This window comes from Muntiacus reevesi, chromosome 7, assembly GCF_963930625.1.
Source record: "Muntiacus reevesi chromosome 7, mMunRee1.1, whole genome shotgun sequence".
NCBI classification, from domain to species: Eukaryota; Metazoa; Chordata; class Mammalia; order Artiodactyla; family Cervidae; genus Muntiacus; species Muntiacus reevesi.
Genome location: NC_089255.1, coordinates 42205607 through 42218082, shown reverse-complemented (window position 1 = coordinate 42218082; position 12476 = coordinate 42205607). Strand labels below are relative to the sequence as shown.

At 44.0% G+C, this 12476-nt stretch overlaps 1 protein-coding gene across 1 annotated transcript in view; it reads left to right on the top strand.

Moving 5' to 3' along the window:
* The window catches only part of PYGL (glycogen phosphorylase L), a 51407-nt gene that overhangs the window by 23717 nt on the left and 15214 nt on the right, over positions 1 to 12476 (top strand). Inside the window, exons 8-19 of the mRNA XM_065941477.1 lie at positions 1572 to 1715; positions 2281 to 2373; positions 3061 to 3207; positions 3578 to 3741; positions 4209 to 4323; positions 5113 to 5214; positions 5360 to 5507; positions 5612 to 5670; positions 5773 to 5914; positions 8924 to 9131; positions 10092 to 10226; positions 10666 to 10732. Coding sequence (XP_065797549.1) covers positions 1572 to 1715; positions 2281 to 2373; positions 3061 to 3207; positions 3578 to 3741; positions 4209 to 4323; positions 5113 to 5214; positions 5360 to 5507; positions 5612 to 5670; positions 5773 to 5914; positions 8924 to 9131; positions 10092 to 10226; positions 10666 to 10732 — 1524 coding nt within the window. The remainder of the gene's footprint in view (positions 1 to 1571; positions 1716 to 2280; positions 2374 to 3060; positions 3208 to 3577; positions 3742 to 4208; positions 4324 to 5112; positions 5215 to 5359; positions 5508 to 5611; positions 5671 to 5772; positions 5915 to 8923; positions 9132 to 10091; positions 10227 to 10665; positions 10733 to 12476) is intronic.

Below are 12476 nucleotides of genomic sequence, written 5' to 3'. Positions count from 1 at the left end.
AGACCTTTCATGTTGAAAGAGGTCTTTATTTTGCCCTCACATTGGTAGTTTGCCTGGATATCAAAGACACAAAGTTGTTTTTTTTTTTTTTAATCTAGTTTTTGGTGTTGCTGAAAGATACAGTGCAATTTGAATTCTTGATCTTTTGTTTGTATTCTGCTTTTTTCCCCTTTGAAAGCTTCTAGTCTCCCTCTTCCTCTCCTTCTCTCCCCCTCTAAACGCCCTATCTCCAGGTGTACTAAAATGCACTGAAAGTCTTTTTAGAGGGGGAGGTGCTTTGCTGTGAGTCTGTTTTCACTCCTCACTCCTGGGTACCCTTTCAGTCTGGGAACACCGGACTACAGGTCTCTGAGAAGTGGTCTGGAATTATTAAACATCCTCAACTGGTTCTTTAACTTTCTTACCTTTTGTCTTTTATTTATCATCTCTGTCTTCTTACTCACCTTATGGGCAATCACAGACTCTCTCAATTTGTTTCATTTTGGCTGTCATGTTTTAATTTTTGAGTAGTCTTTTTTTGCTCTAGATATTTTCTTAAAGCATCTTATTCTTATTTCTTGAATACAATATCTAATCTGAGGATATTATTGATCATATTCTTATAATCATCCTTTTCTCTAATCTCTGTTTCTTCTAAGTTAACCTTTGTTATTTCAACATCTTTTAGAAGTTTTTCTTAGATGGCTATGGCCCTTAAGTGCCCACTAAAATTAAAGAGAGAGGTACTGACAAGCTTTGGGGAGCTCTGTACGTCTGGTTGGGATTTATCTATTTGGCTTTACTATCCTGTGACCTGTTGGGGCCATTTCCTGGTGGAGCCTTGCATATCCATGTCTTTAGTTTCTCTCTTCTGGGCAGGCCAAATTCCCTGGAGAAGATGCTTGCAGCTTTTTTCCTCGGTGGAATTAACACTAACTGCCTGTGTTCTCAAATTTGGTTGGGAGAAGAAGGCTGAAAGTATCAGCGTTCAGTACACACACTCTCACTGAACCCTCTTCCCCCGTTTTAGTTTGGGATGGTACCCCTGCCTCCACCTGCACCTGCTTAACCATCTCCCGGAAATAGATCTCCACCTTCTGCCTGAGTTGGCAAAGGAGATTTTTCATTTGAGGGAAATGGAGATGAGGTCTGAGGCCAACTGCTTCTTAGACTCTCAACTAACCTTTTACCTCCCTTCATCCCTATGTCTAAAGGCACACAATACTGACAGTTCCTGGGCCTTTTGGGAGCTTCGATGTGTACACTGGGCTGTTCCTTTGGCTTTTCCCCACTAGGTCAAGAGTCAGCTTTCCTGCATCCTCTGGTTCAATTACCATTTATCCATCTGTTTTTCAGCTTCTAAAAAGTTATTGCTGTTGTCTTCTCTCCATTCCCTTCATCCTTTATCAGTATGCCTTTCTAAAATCCTTTACTGTCATCTTCATGGACCTCCAGGAGGCTAATGCTTGGCCTTCAACCTGCCATCTTCCACCAGACATCCCATAGATGTTATAGGCCCCTGGGCAGGTGATACCAGTCATGTTTTGGCCACTCCTGTGTGAACCCTCTCACTCAATCTCTCTGGCTTGAAGTTTTTTGAAGGGAAGGAGCTAAGATTGAAGCAGGAGTATTTTGTGGTGGCTGCTACCTTGCAAGATGTCATCCGACGTTTCAAAGCCTCCAAGTTTGACTCCAGCAAAAGTGCCGAAACTGCGTTTGATGCCTTCCCAGATCAGGCAAGTACTCAGTCTGAATGCAGGCGGGAACCACTGAGAGGATTAGGACTTCCATTCGACTTACTCATCAGCTGTCTCAGTGCTAAAAACTCTGAGCATCTGTATATAAAACAGAACAGACTCACAGACATAGAAAACAAACTGGTGGTTACCAAAATGGGTGGAGGGAGACAAACTAGGGCTATGGGATTAACAGATACTCACCACTATACACAAAACACACATAAAACAGATAAGCTACAAGGATTTACTGTATAGCATGGGGAAATTACTTGATAGCTTGTAAGAACCTTTCCTTTAGGAAAATAATCTGAATACACACACACACACACAAATGTATATACATATATATATATAACTGAATCACTATTCTGTACACTTGAAACTGACACAGTATTTTAAATCAACTTCAATTTTTAAAAAAAGTTGCATAGCTACAGTGTACTTAAAGCGTTCTATGAAAGGTAGGTGTCTTGTTTGGTGCGTGTGTGAGCTATGGACAAGGACAAGGAAGCCAGAGATGGGCCACTGGCCACCTTCATGTCGCTCTCCTTTCCCTGTGTAGGTTGCCATCCAGCTGAATGACACCCACCCTGCACTTGCCATCCCTGAGCTGATGAGGATTTTTGTGGATATTGAAAAACTGCCTTGGTCCAAGGTTTGGAGAGTTTGGCTTCTTTTTCTTTTGAGTGACTGGAATATTTGTGATTGAGAGATTTTGCCAAAAGCTCGTTTTTACAGTTTTTTAAAATAAGTCACTGTTCATAACTTACAACAATGAAAGGTGAACTTTGCACTGGTGCTGACATTTCTCAGTTCTTGGAGTGAGTAAGACTAAGAAATAAACACCTTTCTAATGGGACACAGCTCGGTAGCTATATCAAGGCTTGTATTGTGTTTCCCATTTCTGTGTCTAAAAGGATTCTGAATTACACTCTCTAGCCTCAGATTAGAGCTAATTGAAAGTGTTCCCATTGAATTTAATCATACTTTGTACTTTCTCAGAACATTACTTAAGATTTATTCCTCAAATTTTGTTTATTTAATAAACAAAAGACAAGTTAGGATAATAGAGAAGATTTATCAGCATGCTGTCTTAAGTTTTATTGGACAGTTTTGCTGCTTTTTTTTTTTCACCCCCAAGAAAACATGTTCCCACTACCTATTCCATTCAGGAACCTACTAATAGTATACGTGCAGATAGAATTGTCCTGTTGCAGACAGGCCAGAGTTGAAGAAATGTTTGGCCTGAGGGATGGGGTGCACCTACAGGCAGCCTCTCTGCAGAGTGAAGCAGCTGACACACGCAACCCTTCCCCCTTAACCCCAACCCCCTGTCCCCCAGGCATGGGAGATCACCCAGAAGACCTTCGCCTACACCAACCACACCGTGCTCCCAGAAGCCCTGGAGCGATGGCCTGTAGCACTGGTGGAGAAGTTGCTTCCTCGACATTTGCAAATCATTTACGAGATAAATCAGAAGCACTTAGATGTAAGTCACTTTGACAGATTCATATCCCTTTGGAGAAGGAGGTCTAGATATGTTAAGGGTAGCTGCAGTCTTCCCTCTTACCAAGCTTGAGGCCCAAACATCTTTTGGACATTGATACATCAAAAGCATTCAAGTCTGGGTGGGGCTCTGTTAACAATCACCTTTTTGAAAATAATTGTGAAGTGGAGGGATGGCTTCTCCCCAGGGTTAATAACTCAGTGCCTCTCTGTGGAGGTGAAGTTTTATGTTTACTCCATGGAAGGTTTTGGTTGAGAAGTGAATGATGTTACCCCAGGGTAACAGAATGATGTTACCCCAGGGTTGTCAGAAACCTGAGTGATCAGTAAGGCCTTTCTCTTCCTTTGCCTAGAAAATTGCTGCCTTGTTTCCTAAAGATGTCGACCGTCTGAGAAGGATGTCTCTGATAGAAGAGGAAGGAGGCAAAAGGATCAACATGGCCCATCTCTGCATTGTGGGCTCCCACGCTGTGAACGGCGTGGCTAAAATCCACTCGGACATCGTGAAGAACCAAGTGTGAGCCTCCGTCCCTGTTGCAGTGGGTCTCACATTGCTCAGTAACAGAACAGTGCTAGTGAAGGCAGGGCTACTGCTGGAGATGAGGAAAGGCCCCATTAAATGTTTAAAAGTATTTTTTTTCTATACAAAGAACTGTTCTCTAAAAGGAAAAGACCTTCTTCTCTTAACCATCCTAATTCTAGATTTAGGAGCAAAAAAAAAAAAACTTTCTGCTCAAAAGTCTGATATATATGTCAGTGCCAGGAAATCATATAGGCGTGATTTAGATTTTTTTCTAGTCATTATTTTGAATTGCAAATGGATTTCTTTTTAGAATGACAGCCATAGCTGCTGTCAGCCCCTCCCTACACTTTTAATCTTTCTAAGCCTACACTCTGCTTCTTAAATGTAACTCTGAACTTCATCCAGCATGCAGGAACCTGCCATTGCAGCCAAGTTGAGTGATGTGTCTCTTCCGTCTCCAGATTCAAGGACTTCAGTGAGCTAGAACCAGACAAGTTTCAGAATAAAACCAATGGGATCACTCCAAGGCGCTGGCTGTTACTCTGCAACCCGGGGCTGGCAGAGTTAATAGCAGAGGTAACCGGGAAGTGCTGAGGGGAAGCCGGGCGTGACTGGAATGTGGCAGGCGGGGAGCACACTCACAATTTACTAATCCGGGCTGCAGCAGGGCTGGCCTCAGGCTCAAGCCAGCAACTTGTGCAGCCCCACGTGCACTGGCTTGGTTTCATTTTCTGCTGTAGCCATCTTAAAATTCTCAATTCCAGAAAAAGAAGTCTCACACATTATGTAGCTAGTCCTGGTTAACAGTACTCATACAACACACAGGTGGTACCTCTACTTAATAAAAGAGGATAACCAAGATCATATAAATGACTAGCAGAACCTGAGTTTTTGTCACCCCTTTTTGTAGATTTTCTGTTTTTAACACTTAGTCCCACTAAAACTAATGGGCTTTCCTGGTGGCTCAGTGGCAAAGAATCCACCTGCCAATGCAGGAGGTGTGGTTTCCATCCCTGGGTCAGGACGTTCCCCTGAATGAGGAATAGCAACCCACTCCAGTTTTCTTGCCTGGGAAATCCCATGGACAGAGGAGCCTGGCAGACAGTCCATGGGGCTCGCAAAGAGTCAGACGCAACTGACTGACTAAACAACAACAAGAAAACCACTGAAACTACATGTGAGGTACTAGCCAGTGTTCTTCCTGCATATCATCTCCAGCATCTTCTGTGAGTGAAGCCTTCCTCTGTGTTGTGGGGTGTAGATGAGTTTTAGGAATGTGAGCACCCACCACAGATGGACAGAAACTGCTCGTGTGGGTTTGATAGCCCTCTCTGATTAAAGTCACCTTTTGCCTTAAACTGAAAGAAAATTGGGGAGGACTACGTGAAGGACTTGAGCCAGCTGACGAAGCTGAACAGCTTCCTGGGCGACGACATCTTCCTCCGCGAGATCTCCAATGTGAAGCAGGTGAGGCTTCCCCACACAGATTCTTTCCTGGCTGCTGGCTTGGAGGGTTTATGCTCCAGTGTTTAAAAACAGACCACCACCACCACCCCCTGCACCAGTTCCTTCTGAGTCTCAAGGGCTCTGGCCCCATGCTCTGTCTCGACAGGAGAACAAGCTGAAGTTTTCTCAGTTCCTGGAGAAGGAGTACAAAGTGAAGATCAATCCGTCCTCCATGTTCGACGTGCAGGTGAAGCGTATCCACGAGTACAAGCGACAGCTCCTGAACTGCCTGCACGTGGTCACCATGTACAACCGTGAGTCGGCCTTGCGGCCCCCAGCCAGCCCCCCAGAGGTGCAGGTCTCAGCACCCCTGCTGTCCACCATCATCGGTTCCACCCCCTATCTCCATCTTTTTCAGGCATTAAGAAAGACCCAAAGAAGCTCTTTGTGCCCAGAACAGTTATAATCGGTGGCAAAGTAAGTTTGATTCTCTTCCCTGAGGACATGGGGGCTCTCCTCTCTCGCCATTTCTCCACTTCCTCATGCCTGCCTTCTCTCATGTCCACACTCTTCCCCAAGGCTGCCCCCGGATACCACATGGCCAAGCTTATCATAAAGCTGATCACATCAGTGGCAGAGGTGGTGAACAATGACCCTGTGGTTGGAAGCAAGTTGAAACTCATCTTCCTGGAGAACTACAGAGTGTCTCTTGCGGAAAAAGGTAGCGCGGTCCTCACGGACACGGGGCCGGGCCAGCCTAGGGATGGATCATACTACAGGAAAACGGGGCCGCTGGCCTCGGGAGCCAGTGGCTCAGGATAGAAGGTGCCACTCTTAGGCAGAATAAGACCCGAGGCTAAGAATGTTTAAGGTGGCCCAGATGACACTGAGGTGAGTGTCCCCAGAGTCCACATCAGAGGTTACATTTGCAAGCACATTTTATTCCCTGCTGGTCAAAGCTGGGTGCTGGAGGAGGTGGCCCTGAAATTTTGATAAAGTACAGACTTTGCTCTACAAAAGAAAAAAGAGATCTTCAGTTCCCAGCACCCGTTTTGCAGTAGAACACCAATTCCCCACTCCCCAGGTATTGTTCTGGTAACTTCTTGGAAAGAAGGGCTGTCATTTGTTCAGGTGGCAGCAGGGAATGAGGACACATGTCAGGCTGCCAAAGCCCTAGGTTTAGATGTGCCTCAGGTAGGCACTCAGAGCAGGCATGGCATCCCCACCTGGGGACAGCCCGACTGGCGAGAAGCCAGCATCCCTTTCTCTTCCACTGGGACCTTTATTTGTTTGCATCATGAAGCATCATCCACACGCAGGTGCCAACTGTGTGTTTACCGTTTTCCCAAATTGAAAAGGGACCTTTCTCTTTTTGGGGTGTTCTTGGGTTCTCTGATGTTACAATTTAAGAACTGTCTGCCTAAAGAACAAAGAGCCAGATTCTTATGGATGCAAATGAAGATATATCTAATCCACAAATAAGCTCTCAAAGCCCTATGCTTTGTATTGGGGGGGTGGGGAGGATGCTGCAGGCAGTATTTCTGTGTGAATCAAGCCACAGGTATGCCTCAGTTGCCTGTGGCTTATTTCCCCACAGTCAAAGTGGAAGGAAGGTGATAAGAAATAGAAGACAGGACACAATCCAGTTTCCTCAGATGCTAAGGAGAGATTCTGAATTTTAAGGATCAAGAAAGAGAAGTTTCAATATTCATTTTATAAAGTTATCAAATAGAAGAAATAAAACCATAACAGAAGCTGAATGGAAGAAGGGGGAGAAGAGAAGTGTCGGGTTGATGAAAAAATTAATCAGTCAATCAAAAGAAATGAAAAATTCCAATGCAAAACAAGTGGAAAATTTTATTCAAGCCAAATTGAGGACTGTAACCCAGAAACTGCAGATCAGAAAGCTCTGAGAACCCATTATTCCACCCATTAGAAGTCAAAGCAGTTCTATAAATTTTTTTTGAGACAGAACGCTACACTAAATGCCATATTAGTGACAGTTTACACAACCCAGATCTGCCAAGTACAAAGTAGTAGGTCATCATGTCCTAACAAGATCAAGAAGGAATGTTATCTTTTAAGGAGCTGTCTTATTGGTGCTAGGAGCATGTTGCTCTTTATGAGGATATTTCTTTTTTTTTTTTTAATTTATTTTTTAATTGAAGGACATTTGCTTTACAAAATTTTGTGGTTTTCTGTCATATAGCAACAAGAATCAGCCACAGGTACACCCGTGTCCCCTCCCTCCTCTCTCCCTCCCCATCCTGCTCTTCTAGATTGTCACAGAGCCCCTGTTTGAGTTTCCCTAGACATACAGCAAATTCCCATTGGCTATCTATTTTACATGTGGTAATGTAAGTTTCCATGTTATTCTCGCCATACATCTCACCCTCTCCCTTCCTCCCTGTTAGAAAACGCCCCGGGAAGAAAGAGCCACCTCTAAGGACCGTTGGTAAAGGCCTTTAATGGGCGGTCGCTCTCGAGCAGAACTCCCGGGGGCGGGTGAGCAAGGGGACAAAGGGAGTCTGCGAGGTATGAGAGGTGAGGAGAGGTTTTATAGCCAGGGCCGGCCTCCAGGCCAGGTCCTTCCATATAAGGAAGAAAGCGCGGGCTACAGCGGCGGTGGGCGTCCAAGGGCTCCGGGTCGGCTCCTGATTGGACCAGGCTGCAGGGGGTCGGTTCCCGGAAGTTTAGCCAGCCTCCGGAACTTGTCTGCGGCACTTTTTGGGGGGCATGCCTCAACATACCCGACCTTTCACTCCCCTTTCCCCATGTCCATAGGTCTATTCTCTATGTCTGTTTCTCCATTGCTGCCCTGCAAATAAATTCATCAGAACCATCTTTCAAGATTCCATATATATGCATTAGAATATGATATTTATCTTTCTCTTTCTGACTTACTGCACTCTGTATAATAGGCTCTAGGTTCATCCACCTCATTAGAACTGATTCAAATGTGTTCCTTTTTATGGCTGAGTTATACTCCATTGCGTATATGTACCACAACTTCTTTATCTGTTCATCTATCAGTGGACATCTGGGTTGCTTCCATGTTCTAGCTGTTGTAAATAGTGCTGCAATGAACACTGGGGTATGTGTGTCTTTTTCAGTTTTGGTTTCCTCAGGGTATATGCCTAGGAGTGGGATTGCTAGGTCACACGGTTGTTTTAGTCCTAGTTTGTTAAGGAATCTCCATACTGTCTTCCATAGTGGCTGTATCAGTTTACATTCTATGGGGATATTTCTGCTGATGGGGAGGTTTGGTCCATGCATAACCCAAGATACACAATGCACAGTAGAGGAGAGAGAGGAAACCAAAAGGCAGAAAAAATTTTTTCTTGTTTAAATTTTTCTTGTCCTGCCATAAAACAGAATTTTATTTCATAGTAGTGTCAACTTTTGTAGCAGAGAGACAATGTGAAAGTGTGTTAGTCACTCAGTCATGTCTGACTCTTTGTGACCCCATGGACTGGTAGTACAAAGTAAGCATATACCTTTTTAGCACTGTGGCCATAACCACCAAGATAACACATCAGACGTGGGCAAGAGTGGTTGCTAGAGTCAAGGGGAAGAATGAGATCCATCCTACACCATTTGAATATTTATCTTGATGTGCATGTGCTACTTTAATGATCAAAACAGACCAGCCAGATGAATGCTTAGATACTACATAAGCAGATCCAGAGAGACAGAACGACTCATTCTATCACTAATGCCTTCCTTGCAGTCATTCCAGCCACGGATCTGTCGGAGCAGATTTCCACCGCAGGCACCGAAGCCTCAGGGACAGGCAACATGAAGTTCATGCTGAATGGGGCCCTGACCATCGGGACCATGGACGGGGCCAACGTGGAAATGGCCGAGGAAGCCGGGGAAGAGAACCTGTTCATCTTCGGCATGAGAGTAGAGGACGTGGCTGCTTTGGACAAGAGAGGGTGAGACAGCAGTCCTGCTTGTTGAGCACGTGTTCCCACAGGAGGCTGCCGCCCCCACCCAGGTGTCCCATCAAGTTGGGTCACATGGGACATGGCAGCAGAACACATCCTATGAATCAGGGGACCCTCTGACTGTTGATTAAGTCTTTGACCAGCATGTGGAAGCTAAAGGAGCTTGGACACAGGTACATGGGTTCCTTGCTATTTGCTACCAGCTGTGGCAGAGCTGGCCTCATGAGCTATTCACTTCTCCCTCATTTGTGATTGTTACTTTGATCAAAAAACTGAACCAGTGTGTAGTTGAAGTTTTGCCTATAATTTAACCATCTAGTGTTCCTTTAAGGTCTCTAAGAGATGGACAAACAGGCAGTAGAGAATAGGCCTGGTTGTATAGAAGCACCCAGAATACTTGTTCCACTAAGTATCTGGATAAGTTTATTAACCTGGATTCAAATGAGAAGTAAAGAAAAAGTGCCGCTCAAAGGAACCACGGGAATCACAAAATTTGGAGGAGGTCGAATATACTTCCCAGCCCTTGGAAGTAAACTTCTGCTCAGTAGCAACATATCTGGTGATCTGTGGGTCCAAAAAGCACCTGTATGATGCTTGTTTAGAGTCATAAAGTCTGTTTGAAATGAATCTTACTGTATTTACCAGATTAGACTATTGCTCTGTGACTAGGATTTTTATTATCTACTGTCCTTCGTGTCTTGGTTACAAAGAACTAATCAAATTTAGTAGGGGAAAAAAAAAAAAAATCAAAAAAAAAAATCAGGATCTAGTTAAATATTATTTATACTTATACTCCTGTTGAACTCTATGATGACTATAAATGCCAGTATTTTTGAATGCTTTTCACAACTAATGTACCATCTAGTGTGCTGTTAATCACAAACAGAACCTTAATCACAAACACTAACAGAACCTTTTCTTATTATTCCCCCACTCGCTACCCCACAGGTACGAGGCAAAAGAATATTATGAGGCACTTCCAGAGCTGAAGCTGGCCATTGATCAAATTGACAAGGGCTTTTTTTCTCCCAAGCAGCCTGACCTCTTCAAAGACTTAGTCAACATGCTATTTTATCATGACAGGTGGGTTCCCACAAGAAGATGGTGCTACTTGGGCCATGGAAAAAAGATGAGAACATCTTAAATCAACTATAACATAAACATGTAGATTAGCATAGATCTGTGATCTGGTAAGCTAACTTAGGCTTAGAAAGAATAAATAGGTATTCTCCACTAACAATGCTAGGAAGACTTAAGAATAAGATCCACAAATCTGGTATTCTTTTTCTCCTTCCTCTGGTGTACTCAGCTTTCAAATGCATCCATGTGATAACATTCTTACTTGTGGAAAGACCCATAGAAAGGTTGAGGGCTGGTTGAAACCCCTACAAATAGAAATATCAGACTGGTAAGCCAGCCATGCCTGTCATTAAGCAAAAGAGAATTTTAAATGGAATCTGAACACACATCTGTTAATGAAGCTTTTTGATGCTTTGTTTTTTCCTTTTAACCACAAAAACAGGTTTAAAGTATTTGCAGACTATGAAGCCTACGTCAAATGTCAAGAAAAAGTCAGCCAGCTGTACATGGTGAGTTCATGGCTGAGACTTACAAATGATGCCAGTTTACTACCGTTCATCAAAATTTTGGTTTCTTTTTCTAAGTAACAGGGCCCCACTAACCAATCATAAAAGGGAAGTGAGGCAGCAATGTAGGTTTTTCAGATAAAAACTGGACTGTTCCCAAGTTCAGGCAAAGGTTGGGATTTGACATTTCAGTAGCAGTTGTAAATTTTTTTAATATCCAAATAAGAAGTCACAAACTATTCAGTATTTATTGAGCACCCACCATGTAGCAAGCATGTCCTAGAAACTAAAGAGTATAAAGCCAAGTTAGATACTCACTTTACCCACTCATTTATTCAGCAGAGACGCCAGTGCCTCCTCCAAGGCAGGCACCAGGCTGAGCGCTGAGACCCAGTAGGGACAAAGCTGTGGCCCCTCAAGGAGCCTGCTTGGTGCCAGGGCCCTGAAGCGGAAGCACATCAGAGTCATCAGGCAGTTTTCTCAAAGTACAGACGCCCACTGCCCTCTGAGGGATTCTGAACCAGCAGTGGGTAGAATCACCATCAGCGTTTGAAAAATCTGCTAAAGGGATTCTAAGACTGAGCCTTAGAATACTAGAGAATATCTGAAAGTTGCAAAATAAGTACCTCTCCTGGACTATCCATGGAGTGGTGCTATATGAACAGAACATAAATGTATAGAAAGGGGGGGGCTTCATATTTGAACTTTAAAAAAAAAAGGAATGAAACAAGAAAGACTATACTAAGGAAGAGAGCGAGAGAGAGATGGAGGGAGGGAGGGAGAGAAAAGAGAAAAAGGCTAGAGGCATGTGAGGAACCCTCCATATGCAAAATCATGCATCTTTACCAAATAGCCCAACCCTCTAGGTACATTTGGTAAATATATGGAAAGGTGATCATCTCTGATAGGAAAGACTTTTAGTGAACTGCAGAAACCATAGAATAGATACAGGAGGAAGCTGGCCCTGTGCCAAGACTCCAGCACTGGCTTCTTGCCCACACAGTCCCCATTTCTGCTCCCCAGCTAGAAAGCCATTATATAGCAGAACCATGGAAATTCATATAATCTCCACCTCCTGCCCTTTGGACATATCAGGAACTACTTACAACAGAAACCTACTTCACTGACATTTCTATTTCTTTTCCGAGGCCAAGTGACAGGGTGGTTCCTACAGTCATCCCAGATATCCCACTGGGGTGTTAAAATAGGATCATTCAAGACCCATTCTGCTTTATAGCACATCCCAGTCCCCCTAGAGTGTATATAAGCCAATTTTACATGCTGCCCAAGCAGAGGCAGTGCTGGAGTTAAGCGGAGGAGCTCACTCCCTGTTCCCAGAACACTGGAGAAAGCAGCCACACTCGGCCTCTGAGAACGCAAAGACGGAGGGAGGAAGATGGCCGCCTCCAGCTTCAGCCTCTTGCCCTCAACCCATGCTTGTGTGTGGAAAGAATGTAGAGCAAAAGAAGTAGAAGTAAAACAGAGCAGGAAAGGAAAATATACGTGAGCGCAAGCACAAGTGTGAATGTGGCTTTTACACAGTAGTCCTGTGATGGCCCTGAACCAAGGGATGCCCACCTAGAGTCCCAGCATTCCCCTCCACCTTTCTTCTTCATTAGTGCAAATTGCAGCTTCTACTCTTATTGTTGAGGCATAGAAAACATGGCCCATGTGGTTGGGAAGTCTAGTCATTATCCCCTTAAATAAAGAACATGAAAAAAGGAAGCTTCTATTCTCTTATTTTAGT